This window comes from Paramisgurnus dabryanus, chromosome 21, assembly GCF_030506205.2.
Source record: "Paramisgurnus dabryanus chromosome 21, PD_genome_1.1, whole genome shotgun sequence".
Classification (NCBI taxonomy): Eukaryota; Metazoa; Chordata; class Actinopteri; order Cypriniformes; family Cobitidae; genus Paramisgurnus; species Paramisgurnus dabryanus.
In genome coordinates, this window is record NC_133357.1 from 8574044 (window position 1) to 8596606 (window position 22563).

The following is a 22563-nucleotide window of genomic DNA, read 5'->3' on the forward strand; positions in this document are numbered from 1 at the left end:
TAAAACAAGACAGTGTTTTTGCAGTGTATTGTGCATGATTCACAAAGTTTTATCCAAATGAAAATCAAATCCATGTTGAATATTGTTTCACTTATCACATGCAGAGGTAAATTGCAAACGTCATGTTGACTTGAACAGTTTAACTTGAAGAAGATTGTGAGTTACAAGAAGAAGGTTTAGTGGGGTGAACAAAGCTCACAGTATTTCATACTGACAGTATTCCTATAGGATTTGGGTGTGTGTCTGTATATTGCATTGAGATTTGGCATAATAATAACAAAACCGCCATTAATGGTATACACTGGTACTGACCTACAAAACATGAGAGATATAATGTAACGTCTTCATCTTTGGTCAGATACTTCACAGCTGTAGGCATTAATGTTTAGTGCTGATCTGATAAACATTAACACAGGGATGATGATTATTATTATTGCAAACACGGCAATGAAATAAAGTATGATATACTGACCTATAGTTAGACTGTGTTGATCACTGCATTTATGGGTGAAGAAACCTTTGAAGAACATGACAAGTAAAAATAAGATCACAGAGCCGAATAAAATGCATGCTGAGTAAAATCTTATGGTTGATTCACTCTTGTAGGACCTTCAGTGACTCTGACAGTTAGTTTGGCTGATTCAGCTACAGCAGAGCTTTAATTATCTGACATCTAAACCAGATGGGACGATCAGAAGGGTAATTAAAGGGTACAAATGTGGTCTGACACAAACTGTCAATCAAACCAGCAGACAACCAAAAACATCTCAAGCCATTAAAATACTGAGACTCATTCTGGTGTTAAATGGGAATTGATGTAAATATGAGCTTTTTAATAAATCAATCTGCATGTATGAAGGAAATACTGTTAAAAAAAATCCTTACACTGACATCACGTTTGATTTTAATAACAAGTACTGATGGATCACGCACAAAGAGAAAGACTTGGCAGAAGATGGATTCTAATCTAAACATTTTGCTTACTAAAGGACAAACACATTTGCGGGGAAAAGTTTCATTATGTACTAGGGGTGTAACGGTACGCAAAAATCACGGTTCGGTGCGAACCCCGGTTTTGAAGCCACGGTTCGGTTCATTTTCGGTACAGTAAGGGAGAAATGCAAACATTAAACTGCAGGTTGTTTATTACTTTAAACTTTTTTTTACAATTTGTTTACACTTTTTTAAACACTTTATTAAAGTATAAAATATATATAAAATGAAAAAATAATAAATAAAATACTACTGCAAAGTTATTTTTTACATTATTTTATAACAGAAGGTAACTCTTATCTTAACCTTCTCTTAAACTTTTTCTACTAAAACCTTGAACTAACAAATTCAATTCCTGAATACATTTATGAACTATTAGCCTACATTTTTGCCACTAAAAATTTTCTGTTTTGATTTATTTTGGATTGTTTAACTCACAGAATTGAATTGGCTATGTACCATCTCTGTATAAAAATAATATTACTGCTCTATGTGTAACTGCATAGCAAGCAACATGATGATATACTTATTATACACTCATTTTGAGATTAGTGAGCTGCATACATAGCCATCTTTGATCTTTTGCACGTTTCTCCTAATCTTTGCTTGTGTCATCAATGTAAGCTGTGACTTTACTTACGAACCCCTCCGCAGCTGAGTAACAGCTGAGTAAGCCCGGGTTACAGCTCTTCTCTGTCCCGACCAGCTGATCGCATTGTGACAATGATATGATTGACGTGATATGCAGATGAAAAATCTGATCACGCATTCCTTATTCTTGCTGTCACAGAAAGCGCGTCTCATGATTGCGTAGCAACGAAAGACGTGCATCCTCTCACGCACTTTTGAAAGAACAAAGCAGCGCGTTGACACGCGTTTAACATGCGCTTTTAGATACGACACGTAAACGTTTACATCAATAATCAAACGGATATACAACTAAGTAAATAAAAATCTTTCTGCGGGCCGAATTATGTTATATGTTTGACAGAAGACTTGCGCTGAACGCGGAGACTTCCGCCACTTAATATGTTCGTGCGGAAACGCACGTATTATGTTCCGCACAGGCGCACACAAAATACTTTCGGTGCACGTGCGCACCGTGCCGAAAGCCCTGAACCGAAACGGTCCGGTTCGAATACACGAACCGTTACACCCCTATTATGTACTGCTGGGTATCTATACAGCTTTAAACTGTAAAACCTTGAAAACATTGCACAGACATGAGACCCCGGTGAATATTGAGATTTGGACGGGCGGGGGATGAGGCTTTTACCCCCTGAAGAGAAAATGATAAAACTACGCTTGTTGCTACTGACAACCATTTCCTCCAATCATGCAACTTAATGAAAATGAGGTCCGTGCTTTGCCAGGTCATTATTGGGCTGTAATGCTAACTGCTAACCCCTCCTCGGTTGCTCCGCTTCAACGGCCCGCTGATGAAAACACTGATGAGGGAAGCAAAAGGTCACACAGCGCTTTATTTAGACAAACACTGGGAAGCTTCTGGTGAGGAACTAAACAAAAGAAGAAATCTGTCAGTACTCAACACCGGGTTTCATGTGAGGACGTCACTACAGATGATGTCTCACTGACAGCTGGCCATGTTTCAAAACAGAGCTCATGCATATTAATAACAATGTAGATTAGGTACAATGCATAATTCATGAGGATGTGTGATCACAATCAGGGAAAAGATTCTGGCACGAAAACATCAGTAAATATCAGTAGTAGTGCAGTTTCAGGTTACTGCTTTAACACTGAGCATTTTTCATCTTGTTGACTTCTGATTGCTTTCTAATGAACAGATCAAATAGCAGCCTGTGTCCGCCTAAATCATTGGGACAGCCTGGAGGAAAAGCTGCAGGCCTTAATTCTGTCAACCGAGCCTTATGAATCAGCAAACCCTGCTTATATTTCTCTTCTCTTTCTGACCGTGACCAGTTTTTTCAGTAGGTCCTTTCCTCCCTCGCTCTGAGAGTATGTGTTATTTTCTGGGAAGAAACGCAGCCAGTCGCTGCTTTTTTATGGGCAGTATATGAATCTCCTGCGAGCTCACTTTCTTCAGTTTGATGCCTCTATTTTTGGGAATCTTTTTGAGAGGGTCGCTGGACTCTCCTCGTTGATCCACCTGGACCCTCTGCAGTGCCGTGAAACCTCCTTGACTCGCTTCGCGTTTGATGGAAAAGTTCTTTGTAGAAACGCCTGACAATCCCTTTAGCTTACTGCAGAAAATAGCAGGCATGGCGTCTTTGACTGAAACGATGACTTTGGCGGTCTGTGACGTGCTTACGATCTCAATGTTGCCGCTACCAGCGAGAGCATGAGGGTCGTGTACCGCACCGGCTACTGCGCTAGTGTGACCGCTATCTACTACCCATTTGTGCTGTCGACTGAACTCCAAAGATGCTAAACCACTTAGCAGTTTAGTATCTAGGTTTGGGGTGCAGTCTACGGGTCGCAGGACCCCAACGGCCAAAGTCCCACCGCTGACATCTTCACCTATGTGGCACACTCGGTCTCGTTCAGGGGGATCACGTGTGCTACGAGACTGGATGCATGACTTTCTTATACTAGGCACAGATAAATCAAGGACATTGTCCTGCTGAATGGACTGGACCCCTTGCGTACTGTCAACACGCATTGAAGGTTGAGGTGCCCTAATGGATAAGTCTAGAACTTCTCCATCTGTCACTACAGGGCAAGAAGGAAGGGGTGGTTGGACAAATGACATTTCCTTGCTGGGTAACGTCAAATGAGAGGAAATGTCATTAGGTGAAGTCTGAGTGCTTTTATTCACATTACACAGTTTAGATTTAGGGAAGTCTACATCTACTTTGGAGTCTTTGCACATGGAGACAGGGACTGGGATTGGCAGCGGGACTGGAAGTGGCACTGGAAGTGGAATCACAATGGGATAGGGAACGAGTAGTGTGGCTGGAGGGACCAGGGACGCTAACGGAGAGCTGTAAGGATGTGAGAGAGGCGGTGGGGGTAGAAAAGCTGAGGCAAGGTCTATTGGTGGGGAAGACGCTGGGTGACAAGTGGGCGAGGGGTTGCCTTGACTAGGAAAGAGGTCCTGTAAAATGGCAGCAAAATTAGGGTTTTGGAGGAGAGTCAATAGACTAGTATCCAACATTGGACTTGCACCTTTCTGGTCCAGGACCGGAGGTGGACCGAGAGCAAGGGAAGGGTTCTGGCACAGAATATTGTTCTGAAGAGGAAGGATAGGACACGTGGTGGTTTGCTGAAGCAACTGAGGATTCAAATGTTGGAGGACTTGTTGTTCCAGGACCAGGGGCAGGGACACCGGTCCCTGGCTGGTCATCAGATATGACGCTGCGCCTGATTGCCCTACTTGTGGAGCAGCTGAGCCGGCAAGGATAGGCAACACCACTGGGTTTTCCCCTAAACAGATTGGCTGGAGTACAGTTGTTGCTACTTTCAAAGCGACACCGTTTGGAGACTCGGCAGCGGGGGTTACCACCGGGGTGGCTTGTATTGCGAGCAAGGGTGAGAGAGGCTGTTTGGTGATAGTAGGAGAGCCGACGTTCCACGTCTCAGTTGGGATTATCGGAGTGGTCTCGCTTTCCAGCTTCCCAACGGCATCAGGCACGCTGCTGCAGACCTCTTCCTGAGGATTTGCCATCTCTACGGCTACAGAATCTTTATAAGGCTCTTCCATCGGGTCTGGTTTGTGTAAATCTTTTTAGGTGCTGTAAAATGAGGATTCCATGGTTTTCTTCAGATCAAACCCTACAATGTCAAAAACAAGAGGATTAGTACTTGGCAGCGAAGGTCACAAATGTATTATATACTGTCGTGTCCTCTATAACTTAATGCCCAAAGCTAACAGGGCACCAAGGAGGCATTATTTTCGTTCCTACAACTAAAGTTCAGCCATCTGCTTTTCTCCACTGAGAGTTAAGCTTTCCGAATGATGTCATGACAAGAGAGTGGAATCACAGACACTTATGGAGAAGTGTTTACAAAGACCGAGAGACTTTCACGCAGACGGACGCTCCGAATGCCTGGAAGGAGAGCGAAATGAGCACTTGGGAGGATCTGATGAAATTACGTTGCAAAGCGCCTGGGTTTATTTGTTTATGAGCCAGCTTTAGTGTGGAGTTTATTACACAAAATGCTGCCAAGACTATGAAGTGAACCTCCCTCTGGCAAATACAGAGAACTGCCAGAAAGAGCGAGCATGAGAGTATCTTAAAAGAGAAGAGAGATAGAGAAGGAAACAAAATGAGGGAAAGACAGAAAACACCAAATGAAAAAGAAAAAACATATAAAAAAATAAAAGAAATAGGGTGCACAAATGCTGAAAACTATCCTAAAAACAAGTGCCAGATTTCTGGCCTGCATTAAGTACCTAGTAAACATTGCAGCAATACATCAACACAAGACTTTATTTATAATGTTTCTGCCATCACTCAATTTTTAACATAGAAATGTATTGGAGGCGGTTCATGCTGCTAGCTCAGTGAGAATCGCCTTATCTGCATTTTTTCAGGCAAGCTGTGAAACAAAGGAAAGCTGCCCGATGATTTAAGACCAATTGTGCATTTCAGAAGCAGTAAAGCACTGAACATCCAAGGCCAGGCTGACAGGAGAACAGTGGAAAAATCTCAGATAAGAAAAGAGACGACCTCAACACAACTCAGATTTATCAAAACACACAGTGGCCGGATATCAGCCATCATTCAAAACTAATCCTTATGTTCCATAGATTCAGATGTTTTTCATTAGATAATGAATGCTGTTTTCAATATTTATTTGAATGATTAAGTAATCTAGTTAAATCTCTACTCAGATGGTAAATGAAATGCATGCACAACAGTGAGTGAGGCTTCAAGCTGATTTACATTGCAGGAGAGTAAATAAGATTCAGTGCGAATCCACAGCGTCTCTGTAAATCTGTCAGTTTCTGTACGCAGTAGCACTAGAGCTTTCTGTCCTCCAAAACATTCAGTGTTTTATGGTGGGACCTTGAGTTTCTTTATCACCGTACAGGTCGGGTAACATCACATCTGTGAGATGCATTTGTGTTCAGTCTCTTCACATTTTATGTCTTTCATTTTAACATTTAACCACAAGCTCAGAAACGCTACCCTCTTACAATCTGGAGAGAAAATGTTAAGAGTTTTTCTTGGAAATAAAGATAAAAGAGGGGGTTTAATGCTATTTCTTGCATTCTGACTTATTAACACAGTTAAAGAGTTATAATCCTTATGCTAAACAAATGCAAAGTGTCAAAAAAGCAACTCTCACCTCCTATTTGTTACAAGTTTCGGAAAAGTTTTTTTAAATATGGGTAACTGTTATGTATCAGAAGAAAGTCTTGTTCAGCTTTCAAAGTAAGCCAGCCTTATGGAAATAATGGATATAGTTTGTTTATCCGGGGTAGAAGCGGAGTTTTGCGTGTGTGTTTGTTTAACACTAGATTTAGTTGAAATGGGGCAGTCCAACCAGGTCATGAGTCGCAGGCGGTAAGTAAAACTGCATCAAATGTTTGTGTTGTGTTGGTAATGGGGTGGTCAATCGTGCCAGTTCCGCCGGACACGTCCTGAACATGTTTTCGGGTTCGTTCTCCGGAAGTCGCGTTGCTCGACCGCATACGTCATAGAGGTTCTCACATTTCAGTTAAAATACATTAGAAAATGAAGATTTATTTCTTTTAAGACATACATTCATTGTAGTTTCATTCGTAGCTTGAAATGTAGCGGTTGCTTTTCTGAAATTAAACCCGAAATATTAAACCTTGATGACGTATGCGGTCGACCAACGCGACTTCCGGAGAACGAACCCGAAAACATGTTCGGGATGTGTCCGTCGGAACTGGCACGAATGGCCACCCTAGTTGGTAATTGGCGTGTAAGTCCATATAATGTTAACCTCTTGAACATGTAGTGAATCATAAGTTATCTCATGCTTTTCTGGAAACATTCGCTAGAGCTGATTTGTCTTTTATAAATCTGATTAAACTAAAGACACTTCGGAGATATGAAGCATGTAAAACGACTATATAGGTACTCAAAATTAAGATGAGATGAGCAGAAACACTGTGTGTTATGGAAACTTTAAAATACTAAAGTCAGCCAACAAGGTGGGATCACCAAAATCTTTAGCATAAATTGCTGCATTTATTATAATGTGAGTAATCAAGTGTAAACACAATGTTAAGAACGCACATATAACTGTTATTTCTTTATCAACTTCACTGCCAAAAACCCCTCAATGAGAATTTGATCCACTACCAACCAATAAGACTTACTCTCTTACAGTATATCACACTCTTATACGAGATTAATATGGGTTTTTATATAAAAGTTTGATTCTTCTAGAGTTGTTTTTCCTCTCTGTTCACTTATCAGATAACAGCACACAAATCCCCGGGCACGGCAACTCGATTGTACAACTGGAAAACAGAACAGATGGAACAATTTAGCAACAATCTTCTATTCCATCCACGGGCGCTGTTGTCATGCCAACCATGGGTTAATAAATCCACATCCTAGACTGTGATGAAGCTGCCATTTTGAGATGAAGACCACACGTCCTGATATTAACCTACTGGTACAGATGATATAAATCTCAGATCTGCATTAGACCATATGAGTTTATGGGATGTTTTATCATCTGCCAGGTCAAAATCATAATAATCACTCTACCTTAACCAGCATGATCTGAGATATCATTCACGATCATGACTAAGTCTGACACTGTGATGTAAGTAAGGGATAATGTACAGGCAGCAGGTTGTTATCGCAGAAATAAGCCCCAACATCTGTATCACACCGAATAAGTCACATATGTTTTTAAAATACATATTTTATAGGTCAAAATGATTTGCAGCTAAAATACATGTTACACATAGTAAATTAAGACATTGGTTACCATTCAGATCAATGTATACTCTTAACTTATTAATAATAAAATCTGCTGGTTAAATTCTGATGATAATCCATAAAATGCCTAACTGCCTTTGTTGGAGTTCCAATTGTGTCATCTCACAAAAAACTGCATTCATGTGCGTTGTGGTCAGACACCCCAAGCAGGCAGACTGAAGGGATTTATGGGTTGCTGTGCAGAAATAATCCTTGGAAGTCAAACTTGGGAACAATTGTTTCTGCATACCTCTTACATCTCAGACCATCACCACATGTGGTGCATCCAACACACACGCACAGGCACATGCAAACACACACACGCACATGCAAACACACACACGCAAACAAACACATGCAAACACGCACACACACGCAAGCATATGCAAACACGCACATGCAAACACACACACGCACATGCAAACACACACGCACATGCAAACACACACAAGCACATGCAAACACGCACATGCAAACACGCACACACACGCAAGCATATGCAAACACGCACATACAAACATGCACATGTAAACACGCACATGCAAACACACGCACACACATGTAAACACACACAAATACATGCAAACACACACACACACACACATGCAAACACACACAAATACATGCGAACACACGCACATGCAAATACACACACGCACATGCAAACACACACACGCACATGTTGACATATTTGGCAGTATAGACTAAATGCATTTTAGTTCAAACTGTATTTTTTATTCCCCTAAACAACCCCAGTCCCTAACCCCAACCGTCACAAAAAAACTTGTTGGCAGACTTTAATCTATGAAAATCTACCATTTAGTATATTTATTATGTTATATAATTATTTACGGGGGCACTTTCTGTGTTTATAGCATAATAAACATGTCATTATACACTATTCATGTCCCTGTAAACCACATATACCACATTAGAGAAGGTCCGGACCTCAGCATTCGTAAGCACAGTACAGCAAAAGTGAAACTAATAGTGTTTCCAGTGGTCTGATCTTTTAAACAGAAGTTAAATGAATAACAAATAACTCTAAAGTGTGTTTTTACTTGTGGTAACATCACTGTACTCATAGACTCATCCTGAATGTTTTAGGTCCTGATGTCACCACTGAAACCTTTGGGGTGTTATTTTAAATATTTGATCAGGATTTCATATTTGATGACATCATCGCGTCTGTCTAATGGTTGGGTGATAAGTGGGTCCACACCACCTGCAGTCTCTGTGCTCCTCAGGGTCACCGCCGGGCTGTCGCACAGCTGCACGTGTGGATCTTATCAGTTCATGAATAGCGTGTTTGTGTGGAGCTCCGGGCTCAGTGACTACACGGCCCGAGACAACCAGACGGGAGAAAAGATTACAGAGAAAAATAGAAAGGCGTGTACAAAGACTCAGAACATGTCTATCCCCAGACTTAAATAGACATGATATAAGGTCATTTCGGTTGACAAGCCGTCAAAACATCACACACTCCCTTAAAGGTGCCAAAGAATGCATTGATACAGTATGTTACATTATTCTCTGATATCGAAGGTTTGTGACTTTATTAAGTGCAAAAATGATCCAGAGATGGTTTGAGTCTGTATTAGATTTTAACCTCTTGAAAAGCACTCCCACTCTGGCCCAAACCATGAAAAGACCTACTTTCACTAAAAGGGTTGTTTTTACTAAACTATTTAGAGTAAAAGCATAACTAGAAGAGCTTCATTTTCCATGTTTCAAAATTATTTTAAGTTAAAAATTAAAAGTTACAGAGGCTTAAGTACATTGTAATAAATAAAAAATGTAATATAAAAAATCTTAATGATACATATTTGTGTGAAACCTAGAAATGCAATGATCCCAAAGCCACAAGTCTAAAGAAGTTATGTTTCACGTTTGAGGTCAATAGGCCCAAAAATGAGGTTCTTGCAAGGGTTTTTGTAAGACTAGTGCCTTTTCTAAGTGCCAGTCAGCCCCAAAATTAAAGTCTTTTGTTTACATTACTTATTATTATTTATCCTTATGTTAGCGTATAAAATGCTGTTTCCACACCAGGAAGTAAAACATCCCACAAAGATCGTTGGATTCGTTATCTAATTGGCTACACGTTCTGTCTATCAATATTTTCCATGAAGTCATTGGAGGAATGAACGAGTCAGATGACGTCACGATATTTGACAGCACTGTTTGGATATTATGTATTATACTTCCGCCTACTTTTAGAAACAAAGTTTGACCGCGGGTTTGAACGCGAGTGTTATCTCTTATACAAGTGTTACGACGTAAATAGTCCTCAGATAGTATATTCTATTCTATTACAAGACGTTCATGCGAAATCTGATTTAATCAACAGACTATATATCTATATTTCACAGATTATACGCATTTGTGGACAAAAATGATCATTGGATGTATTCTATTAGACGATTTTCAAGGGTTATTCACACATCTAAATAAGACTGGATTCGATTCACAATCGTTATATCAACACAAAGGTAAGAAGTCCCTTTTATATTTTGCATGTTGTCATCTGGACTTCTGTCACAAAATACTACATTTATGATCCTAGAGCATCTGTATCTCAAAACAGAGACCATACACTGATGCTAAACCTGTAGACCTTTTAAACAATGCAAAGTAATGTTAATATTATTAATGTTTGTAGACAGTAGGCTATAAAGATATTGTTAGCAGCGTCAAAAAAACTGACGTCATCCCTGAGCTAGTGCGTGTCAAAAGGGTTAAGGAATAATCAATTGTTTGGAGATTATTAGTGGATGTTTATGAGTGGTAAGTTTGTGGGGGTTTTTCAGTATGGACCTGCAAAATGTAACTCTAACGTCAATAGTAGAAATTCAGCCTAAATGTATTAAAAGCTTTAGTAGTTTTGACTAGCATATAGCGCTAACTCTGCAGTCACAACTTTGTTTTTAGCATTGTAACAACATTGTACTTAATGTTGGGGTGTACGTCTGGACTGTTACATCACAGTTGGTGTTATGTTGAGATTGGTCTGTTTTCCAGCGGTCTTTTGCATCATGAGGTTTACATAAGAAGGAGGAAACAATCATGTTTGAGGCTCACGATATATCACTACCATGTACAGAGCTCACATCATTCATCTATGCCTACATAAATACAGTTTTACATTATACAGCACCTTTAAATCCCACTATCCAATGGTATCACATTTAGCATTAACCAGCCCTGAGAGACAGCTGCTAAACCACAGCCCCACATCTACAGTCCAGACGTTCTCTGTGATCATTTCAGCATTTTAAAGTATTGATATAAATGAGCCTGATCTCACATCAGTGACAGCAGAAGAAATAAAGGCCTCAAGCAGGTTTCAGATCAGTGGTTTTAAGACTGTGGTGGCAGATGCTATAAATAGGATGGGCGTTTTAATTAAATATGAGGTAATGCGATCTACGTAAGGCAGACAGCAGATAGCTGGTCCCTGTACATCCCTTATCATTAACAGCTAAATGGCTCTCGTGCGCGGTAACTCAACTCCGCTGTTATGACAACAGAGGTCAGAGGTCAACAACAAAATCTATACAGGAAACAATAAGACGGTGGACATGAACCCTTTTAACATGATGAATACAGTAAAATCATCTCAGGAATAAATAAAGTTACATTAGATCCAATTAATATGGTTTGGATCAAGAGCATTGCGTTAGCAACATAAAGGGCATGGGTTCGATTCCAGGCAGCACACAAGCTAATATAAAAAAATATATGTTGAATGCATCAGATAAAAATGTCTGCAAATAAATGTAGATGATATATCTGATCCTGGACTATTTGTAGTAATAGCAAACAATACATTGTATAGGTCAAAAAAAATCACTACTGTAAGTTGTAATATGTGACTGTCACCCTATTTGAAATGATCTGTGGTCTTGGCAGCAACTTCTAGCTAAAACAGATCAACTGAGCGGATCAATGGGTCCTCTTACTCTTCTGCTAAAACGGCCAAGTGCATAAGAGTAAATGTAACACAAACACTCACTGCAACACAACCCATTATAATCCAACACCACACAATGAAATCCAAACAATATGTCCATTTAAAGGCAAAATACACAACAGACACACAACATAATATTTTCATTGTTGACTGACACAGATGCTGTATCAATGACTATTTTACAAGTAGACCAATAATGGGATTATTTTCAATAATCAGAGTAAAGGCTTAATCTCAGTAAGATGTTTACATGACTGGAGTTCACTACTGTTTACATGCAGTTTAATTTTTTGATTATTCACACATAGCCCAATGCAGAGCACAAAAAATGAACTCACAGATACTCTCCACTGTTTTATTGTACTTGTGTTAAATGACAAACGCGTTCTTATGGACGTATGTTGTTATTCTGTGCCGATAAGAAAACAGAAATATTATGACATATATTATTTCATACGCTGCTTTTGCATTATTTGAGCTATTTCTCGATAAAGGCAGACTGCTGTCAGCGAGTCGTGTTGACAAAGTTCAGCGAAAACTTAATAATATCAAATTTATTTGCGCTTAAAGTGCGTGACAAAACACACGCGCACCTCAGTTATTGATGCGAAAAAGTGTTTACACGGCTGCATACTACGATTATAATTGGCATCCGCCACCTGTTTTAGTACCATTATACTTGCTGCGATTATGAGCTTAATCGCATTATTTTTATCAAAGTATTGTGGTTTAAATAAAGTAAAGTATAATAGCAATATTGCCAAAATTCCATTATAATCACGTTACGAGGATGCATGTAAACGTGGTCATTGAAAAACATCAGAGGACGGCCAATAGCAACTGTCCTGGGTTGATAAGCAACCAAGAAGGAGGACAAGATGTCTGCTTCACTGTTTAATGTTTTATCCCTTTGCTTTCACTACCAAAACTTATGACACACTATTTCCGCCTGTGTTTAAAAACACAGTCCATATGACAAAGGGACTGTGAGTCTGACTGTGTTGATACAGGACATTCCTGAGAAGACCTGTCTAAGATTAAACAAGTCTGGGAAACCTTTCACATATTCCCTCTTTGAAAGGTTTGTTAATAAATAACTCCATTAGTCAATTCATTTTTAATAATCACAGACACTGATTTCTAAGTTACAGGCAAAGATAAACTTAAATAACATCCGTATCATTGCACCTATTTTATGCTTAATATTACAATGCACACAAATCACTGCATATATAAATTAGTATTATTAGTACATTCCGGCTGTATAGTTGACATTCTGCCTAATATCACAATTAAGAAAGTGTGTCTTTATGATGTAAACGTTCCACATCACTTCACAGTAATTGGTTAATGTGTGTAAAGCGAGTCTTGACAGGTGCTAATGTGTGAATAACTCCATACGCTGTACCCATGCTTTCCTGGCCAAATTAATGAACTCACGATGGCCAATTGTCCTTTTGTATTAGCGAGCGAGCGTGCAGAGGTCAAGAAAACCCTGCATCGAATTGACCCACAGAGCACTGAAGCGTGCAAACGTGACCTAATGCTTTTAAAAGTGCACGTATGAGTCGTGAGGATGCATTGATTATTCTAATCGACTGGATGCTTTCTAAGGACATAAACAATTCTAGGGTTACACGGTTACCACGGACACCGTATAGGATCATTATGATGTCACAGCTTCATTAGGAATCTTGCAGCACTCTAGTGTCAATTTTCATTCCCGAACCATAATTAGCATAGGAGCCTATAACATCAGCATCATGGCATTGAAATGAAAGTTCGTTAAAGAAATAATGAGCACTTAATGCCAGACTGGATTACTATCTAATATGTAAAGAATAACTGACGACAGGTTGTTGAATTATTTAAAAATAATGCACACCCAAGGTTTTTAGATATTTTTGATGAAAATTGAGTGTTTTGTGACGGTCCCATAGACTGCAGTTTAATTTTTCACAATCAAGCCCAGAAAAGAATAAAAGACATCGGCAAAAACATCCATGTGCCATCAGTCGTTCAATAATAATATTATGAAGCAACGAAAAAACTTTTGTGCGCAAAAAAAACAAAACATACATAGGGCTGTCACAATTATTAAATAATCATCTCACCGCGATTGTTTGACCTTATTCCGATGATTTCCGATCACCGCAATGATTGCACATCTCTTTAAAGAACACAAGGGGAGCTGCAGCGCCTGTATAAACGAGACCATATCTATTGGCGCTACTTGACTGACATTGCAAAACTATTAATACAGTGGAAAAACAACAACATTTCAGTTTTTGAAAGATATATTCATTAAATAGTTACTTTTAAATATGTGTTATGTGTATTAATATTTACTGCCAGGTAAACCTTGCAAAAGATTTAATTTAAATAATCACAACAATGTGTAAAAATTATTTCATGAACAAACAAAAATAATTAATTAATGAGAATTCAACATCAAAGCCCTAAAACAGGCAATTTATCGTCAGCCAAATTTCCTAACTGTGACAGCCCTAACGTACAAATTTATTCTCCTCCTTGGTCGTTCAGTGCGCGTTCATGAGCAGACTACGGCGCATGCAGCTGACTTTACCTGCTAAAGTAGTTTCCAGGGTATACACACAGATTAACGGTGGAAAGTAATTTGTGCACTTATACGGGCTGTTTAAGTATTGTTGGCATAATGGCTTAAATAAAAAAAGGGGAAAAACTTTAAAAACTAAATCAGCAGCATGCACTGTAGTCTGCTCGTGAATACACACTGAACGACCAAGGAAGATAACAAATTGTTGAATAAAATCGTACATTTTGTTTTCTTTGCGCACAAAAGTATTCTTGACACTTCATAATATTATTATATTAGTGAACAACTGAAGGTACATGGATCTTTTTAATGATGTCTTTCAATATTTTCTGGGCAGATTGTGTCAATCAAACTGCAGTCTATGGGACAGACACAAGCCTACCGTTTCATCAAAGATATCTAAAAATGTGTTCTGAAGACAATCGAAGGACTTGTTGATTTAGAACGACACAGAGGTAAGTGATTTATGAACAAATTGTCATTTTGGGGTGACCTAACCCTTTAATACATCTAATCTTGCTTCCTTTTAGATATTTATTTCTAAATGACCATCCTCCAATATCCATCTTTTAACCATTGAGAATATCCAGTAAAGTCAGCAGAGCTCGTGCCATCACCACAACTATCTGCTATTATGCCAATATCTCACACATGGGACCTCTTGTATTACCCGTCAGCTATTTGAAAACATTTCTGACCCCACAATTCCCTGGACAGACAAATTAAACATCCTTCAAATATGACAACTTCATTCACCCTCATGTCATCCAAAACCACAGAGAATAAGTCTTCATATTTTAAAAGTCTTTACACTTACATTTCAGAAGACTCATATATACTAAATTATATCCAGATCTCATTCACTTTCATTGTATTGGCAATCAGCCCAGACATTCTGTTAATGACATGTTGCACACAAATGCAAGATCTGAAATGACACGAGTAAAGAACCAGTTAACAAGGTATGAGTAAGTAAGCTGTGAGTAACAGATGCTTATTTTGGGGGAAGCCTGTGTAACAAGAAGACACAATGAAAACCTTTTCAATAACATTTGTCCACACATTACTATTAAACTATAATCAACTGCATTGTGTCATAATGACTGAAGTATAAAACTATATGCATGTTGTTTAACAGTTTAAATGATCTCCTGTCTTTAGAATCCCTTAAAATCTACGAAAGATACCCGGACACCTGCTCAGCAGCCCGACGGGTGAATTAAAGGGTTTACTGTGGGTGTAGCGTCTGTTCATAATGACACCCTATTATTCTACATCTACACGTAAACTGCTATTTTTGACATTATGATAGAAATCAAATCAATGTCACCCGGATGCCCGAATGTGTTAATGGAAAATAACTGTGCGTTAATATCGCGTACACGCGCACAGATGACATGAGGAGATCTTTACCGTAAAATAAAACAGCGTCGCTCCACAGTCGCGTTTATTTTCCTCCTTCAGTCGATCGCTTCCATGAATGACTCGGTTTTCCTCCTTACGGATTTGCTCGTGAATCTGACCGACAACAGAGGCAGAATTCTCAGCATTCGGTGGCGGATGGAGGCCTAAAGAACCGATTTCACCGTGAAACGCGACGGATTTGTCGATGTGACGTTTATCTGTGGACGAACAGCCTCTCACTGTGTGCGCGTGTGTGTGCGCGCCTCTCTCTCTCTGTGTCTCACTGTGTGTGTGCGTGTGTCTCTCTCTCTCTCGCTCTCTCTCTCTCCATCTCTCCTTCTGTTCGTGTCTGTTCCGCGCTGTCTCTTCCCATTATCCCAATCTATGGTTTATTATATTATCTTGGCAATGACGCATTATTATTTAGCCAATAAAGGTTTCGATATAAAAAGATATACCGTACATGGCCGATTGTATAAATATAGGCCTAATACATTTATAGTAGAGAATAATCACTTACAAAACTATAGTTTGATAATAAACTAGGGCTGTCAATCGAATAAAATATTTAATCTAGATAATCGCATGACTGTCATGAGTTAACCTAATCACACATTTTTATCTGTTTTATCTCTAATCAATATTGTCGTGGACAAATATGGATGCTTTCTGCAAATGTATGTTTATTATTATTGAAAGAGTCAGCAAAAAATAATTATTAAGAAAAAAACAGTTAAACATTTTCAAAAACAAAAGCACACATCCATACCTTACATTCACTAGAAAAACAAATAGATTTGTCACACACAACGTCAAAAACAATATCAATATATGTTCAACTTTCTTTTATTGTTTGATTGACAGTTTTAAGATCTACTATAATGTAAGGATCTAATATAATCTAACACATCAGATATTTTTCCCCAACAGTTAACCAAACTTTCACTTAAGACATAACAGATTATATCTGTGTGAATTCTTGTTAAAACAGATATTTTTTAAACTTTAATTTTGTTTATTTGTGCATACATTGTGTGCATATGTGTTCATGCTTCAGGAAGATTGTTTTTGAGTCTTGTCACTCTTAATAACTCTTTTAACATCAGCCAGGCCCCAAACTATATCTCTCTTAATAACTGTTTTATAACATCCTGCACTTTATTTTCTAATTCCTGCATGTTTTAAAACCCAAACCAAATTCTCCAATGCTCATGTGGATGGACACGCATCCTTTATAGGTTAAGCATTTAGGACGGTAGGCCTACACCTCTCAGAAAACGTATAATAAAGATCATTTTAGATGTTTAATGGCTATTTACTATCTAAGGCTAGGTCAAGGGTCAAACAGAAATTGTGCATTGCATTAATCATACATTCATAAAATTAGTGTCGTTAAAATTATTTTACGTTAATGCGTTATTAATGCGTTAATTTTGACAGCCAATAAACCTTAACATTTGCTCCTGTAAAATCATAAAAAATGAATCTCTGATGAACACTGTAGTGTCTTTCATGTCATTGTGCTTTCATGACAGCGCAGGCTGAAATCCACTGAACATAATTTTAGCTCCAATATCTCTGGTCAAAATAATTTTGGAAACTGAATAAAGCTTGTTACTGCAGGTTAGACTGATGAAGATGTTAACACCACCCAAACTCTTTAATGGTTAAGGGTGAGGTTGGGGTTCCCGAGGCTTATCCTGGATTAGTTTTCATTGCTGGCCTCTGTCAGAAGATGTGAATGGGAGGAGGGAGTCATTCCCAGGAGGGTCTCTATCTCTGCCGAACAGCCCGCGGGCTATGCCTGCAGCCCTGAATCTGATGGCTGAGAATGTTTAATGGTTCTTAATGACAAATATTCTTCTGTTTAACTTACACAACTGTGAGTTTATATTATAATAGTGCAGGTTTAATAACACTAACCAATAGTGTTTTCTAAAGGGTGCCTCACTATTACTACTACGGCCGCCTGTCTTTATAGTTAGTATCTAGTGATCAGAATATAACAGAAACTATGGCGTGGACTCATTTAAACTGAACCAATAAACCCATCACCTAAGACAACCACATAACAATATTATCTCATTTATTATTAATTCAGTTATTTTATCATGTTATCATTCACTTCTTTTGTTCTTATTTTTATGATTCTTTTTATTTGATATTCATTATTATATCTGTTTATTCTGTTGTTTAATCTAATGTTGGCACTGTGTTGTCTTTCAACACTGATATGAGTCTCCAATGGTCTCCATCTCAAGGTTTTTATTAACATCATGAGAATGTTGTGAAACTGTACATTTTAACTGTCTGTGTTTGGTATAATAACACCTCCTAAATCTGCTAAATAGTCATACAAAGTTAGTTAGACGTCAGACCATCAACAAAGTCATAAAGACCACTGAGAACACAACTATAAATATTCAATAAACCATCTTTATTATATATGCTTGCTGTTTTCCCTTCATCTTTATATCTGATTAACTCACAACAAAGTTGATATTTTAGTAAAGATTTGGTCATTTCCTGATGGAGGGAGAGATCTGCAAGCCATAGACATGCCTGGATTTTAGCAAACACACAGCAATGCCCTAACAATCACAAAAATATACAATAATCGGCCATTGAGTTTAATTTGCTTGGATAAACAGACTTCCTTCAAATATTTTGTAGATAATTTTTTAAGATTCTTTTGTTTTATGAACTTTGTATTACATTCAAAGAAAATTTTATGTGAAATCTCTCACATTGACATATTGTTTGCATGTGATGATGTCACAATGTGTCTGGTTCCATTGATGATGTCATAATTGCCTTTAAATACCTGCTGATGTTTTAATGACTGTTTTTGGTTTTCATAGTAAAAAATGATATCCTCACAGACTGCCTTGCCATGGTGATGATGTCTGTAATTTCTGTGAGCTTGTTCAAGTCAAAAACGCTTAGGTTACTCACGTAACCCCGGTTCCCTGAAATAACGGGAACGAAGCATTGCGTCAGTTTGCTGACGCTATGGGGGAAACTCCTGTTTACTCCGTGATTGAAGCCTATTGGTTAACGTCTGTAGAAAATACAGACCAATGACGTTTGAGCCCGCGCGGGGGCGTGGCACACGTCCCTATATAAGCCGGTGAAATACGTCAAGAGCTCATTATTATTCGACTGAAGCGCGCAGCCGAATAACACTCGCTGCGTAGACGTTTGTAGCACGGCCAGCGACGCAATGCTTCGTTCCCGTTATTTCAGGGAACCGGGGTTACGTGAGTAACCTAAGCGTTCCCTTTCAATACGGTTCACTTCGCATTGCGTCAGTTTGCTGACGCTATGGGGGAACGTAATCCCATCCCGCCGTGCATACACAACGGACTGAGGTGCCCTTACCGGAGAGACACTGCATGTGGCCCTAACCCAGCATATACATAGCTCTAGCGAGCGCAAGTGTAAGCACCATATATGAGACAGTAATACGCATACAGTGAAGTTTCTAAACGCACCATGATGCATATACAATAGAGCACAAGACGGCGGGTTCTCTGAGCGCGCCGCGAGCTGTGCATGAATTATTAATAGGTAGCCATGACGGTGAGCTAACAACGCACCGTGAAGGCATACAGAAACGCAGTCGCGTGAATCATTAAGCCGATAAGACCTGTGCTTGTAAGGCAGGGACATCCAGGCTATAAAATCTGACAAACGTAGACGGCGAGGACCAGCCGGCCGCGTTACAAATGTCAACGATAGAAATCCCCGTAGACCAAGCCCAAGATGAAGCCATACCCCTCGTGGAGTGAGCTTTTAAACCAACTGGACAATGTTCATTCAGGGAGGCGTAAGCCAAAGCAATGGCTTCGACGATCCATTTAGATAGCCTCTGTTTAGTGAGCGGCATACCTAAGGAATGTTGCGCGAAGCTTACGAACAGCTGATCTGACTTGCGGTATGAGGCAGAACGGTCCGTGTATATTCTTAACGCTCTGACGGGGCAGAGCGTGTTCGGGGTTTGTTCGCCGTCCGCCGTCGGAAGGGCGAGAAGTGAAACCACCTGAACTCTAAATGGCGTGGTCAAAACTTTAGGAATGTATCCCGCTCTCGGTCTAAGGATCACTTTGCTATCGTTAGGACCGAATTCCAGACACGACGGGTCAATTGAAAACGCGTGTAAATCGCCCACTCGTTTAACCGATGCCAACGCCAGGAGGAGAGCGGTTTTAAACGAGAGAGCGCGCAGGTCAGCCTGTTCGAGGGGCTCGAAAGGGGGACCGCGCAGCGCTTTCAGGACCGTGGACAGATCCCAAGACGGGACCGTGTTAGGTCGCGGTGGGTTTAGTCTGCGAGCGCCTCTGAGGAATTTGATGATCATGTTTTCCCACGGTGCGACCGGCGATAAGGGCGTGATTCGCCGTTATCGCCGCCACATACACTTTAAGCGTCGAGGGCGCGCGACCGCTGTCCAGCATTTCCTGCAGAAAGGAGAGAATATGCTCCACTTCACAGGTGTTTGGGTTTAAGTCTTTCGTCGTGCACCAGTCAGAAAAAATAGACCACTTTTGAGCGTAAAGGCGCCTGGTAGATGGGGCCCTAGCTTCAGTTAGAGTATTTAACACTCGTCCTGAAAGGCGTGATGGTTGCCGTTCAGAGACCAAACGTGTAGATTCCATAGCTCCGGCTGTGGATGCCATATCGTCCCTCTCGCCTGAGGTAGGAGGTCTTTCCTCAGCTGTACTGGCCATGGTGCTGATGTTTTCAGCTGCCATAGGTCGGGGAGCCACGGTTGATTGTGCCAAAACGGGGCGACCAGAATTATCGCGCATTTCGTCTCTCTTATCCTCTGAAGGACCTGTGGTAACAGAGCCACCGGAGGAAAAGCATACAGAAGACACGCCGGCCATGCTTGCGACAGGGCATCGTGATGTCTCGAGAAGAAGATCGGGCAATGCGCGTTCTCGTCTGACGCAAACAGATCGATCTCCGCCCGGCCGAAGACGGTCCATATTCTCTCGACCGTCTGAGGATGCAGTCTCCATTCTCCCGGCGGCGGACCATTGCGCGAGAGAATGTCTGCACCCGTATTGGCTACACCCGGTACGTGAGTCGCCTTTAACGAACGTACGTTCGCGTGAGCCCATAATAAAAGCCGTTTCGCCAGCCTGGATAGGGAGCGAGATCTCAGCCCTCCTTGGTGGTTTATGAACGAAACCACCGTCATACTGTCCGACCGCACTAGAACGTGTTGATGTTGGAGTTTCGGTCGAAAGTGTCGTAGCGCCAAGATAACCGCCCACATCTCGAGGTGGTTGATATGTAGCTGAGACAACTGGTTGTTCCACGCACCGAAGGCGAGCTCGCCGTCGCAGTGAGCGCCCCAACCCGTCGCAGACGCATCCGTAGTCACCACTTTCCTCCTGCTCACGGAGCCGAGCTCCGTGCCCGAGAGGAAAAGGTGAGGGGATGTCCATATCGAAAGCGCTTTCACGCAGCTGTACGTGATTTTGATTAATAAGCGGCCCGACAACCAAGCACGGGGCGGAACTTTCGCTTTCAACCAAAACTGAAGCGGCCTCATGAACAGCATTCCCAACGGTATTAGTGGGGATGCTGCTGCCATCAGACCCAGCATTTTTTGGAATCGTTTGAGAGGGAGATGTGAACCCGCTTTGAACGATGCCGCCTCGCGTCTGACCGTGAGCGCGCGTTCCTGTGTAAGCCATGCCCGCATCTTTAATGAGTCGAGCGTCGTGCCTAAGAACGCGATTCGCTGCGTGGGGGTGAGCAAACTCTTCTGGAGGTTGATTTTGAACCCCAAATTCTCCAAATGCTGGAGTACAACGGTCTTGTGCGCAGTAATTTCCCTCTCTGACTGTGCTAGAATAAGCCAATCGTCGAGGTAATTCAATATGCGGATGCCGCTCTGTCTGAGAGGGGCGAGAGCCGCATCCGCACATTTGGTAAATGTGCGTGGTGCCAGAGATAATCCGAAGGGCAGAACTTTGTACTGGTATGCTGTCCCGTCGAACGCGAATCTTAGGAACGGCCTGTGACGTGGCGCTATCGGAATGTGAAAGTAAGCGTCTTTCAGATCCACTGATATGAACCAATCGCCCGGTCGAATTAACGCCATGATTCGTCTGGCTGTAAGCATTTTGAACGGCCGTTTGGCAAGAGCGCGATTCAAAACGCGTAGATCCAATATCGGTCTGAGGCCGCCGTCTTTCTTTGGAACGAGAAAATAACGACTGTAAAAGCCTGATTCGCTTTGATCCGCCGGGACCGTCTCTATCGCGTCTTTTAGTAATAAAGAACGCACCTCTTCCCTGAGGATCTGTACACGATCGTCTGGGACAGTGGTGTAGAGAACGCCGCGAAACCGGGGTGGTCTCCGGGCGAATTGAAGTGAATAACCGTGTTGGATTACGTTTAGAATCCAGCCCGGCATACCGGGGGTGGATTGCCAAACGTGAAATTTGACGGCGAGCGTCGATATGCTTATGGACGTTAAGCCGTGTGTGTGTGTTTGTGTGTACAGAGGAGGAAATTTGCTCTTTTTGTGAAAAGGTAAAAAATTTTGTTTCGCTGTTACAGCGAGGGTGTGTCCAGCGCCCGAGGGGACTGAAACACGCAGAACTTTCGAGGGCGGGCCGGCCGAAGCGGGACCAGAGCCTCTTTTCCTCCTCAGACTCTCTTCAGGGAGGCGGCGCCGGCGTCGGGTCCAGCGTAATCCGAGGACG

At 40.8% G+C, this 22563-nt stretch overlaps 1 protein-coding gene across 2 annotated transcripts; it reads right to left on the reverse strand.

Moving 5' to 3' along the window:
- Positions 1 to 2159: 2159 nt before the first annotated feature.
- rai2 (retinoic acid induced 2) lies at positions 2160 to 16095 on the reverse strand. 2 transcript variants are annotated; one of them, XM_065275716.2, is made up of 3 exons: positions 15848 to 16095; positions 15252 to 15362; positions 2160 to 4749 (listed from the first exon to the last, which is right to left on the reverse strand). In XM_065275716.2, the coding sequence occupies exon 3, from the start codon at positions 4676 to 4678 to the stop codon at positions 2981 to 2983; it is 1698 nt and encodes a 565-aa protein (XP_065131788.1). In that variant the 5' UTR covers positions 4679 to 4749; positions 15252 to 15362; positions 15848 to 16095; the 3' UTR covers positions 2160 to 2980. The 2 variants fall into 2 exon arrangements, with proteins under 2 accessions (XP_065131788.1, XP_065131787.1); XM_065275715.2 differs by lacking the exon at positions 15252 to 15362.
- Positions 16096 to 22563: the final 6468 nt, after the last annotated feature.

Coding starts and splice junctions, on each gene's coding strand:
- rai2 (XM_065275715.2), bottom strand. CDS start 4,678: ATGGAAGAGCCTTATAAAGATTCTGTAGCCGTAGAGATGGCAAATCCT.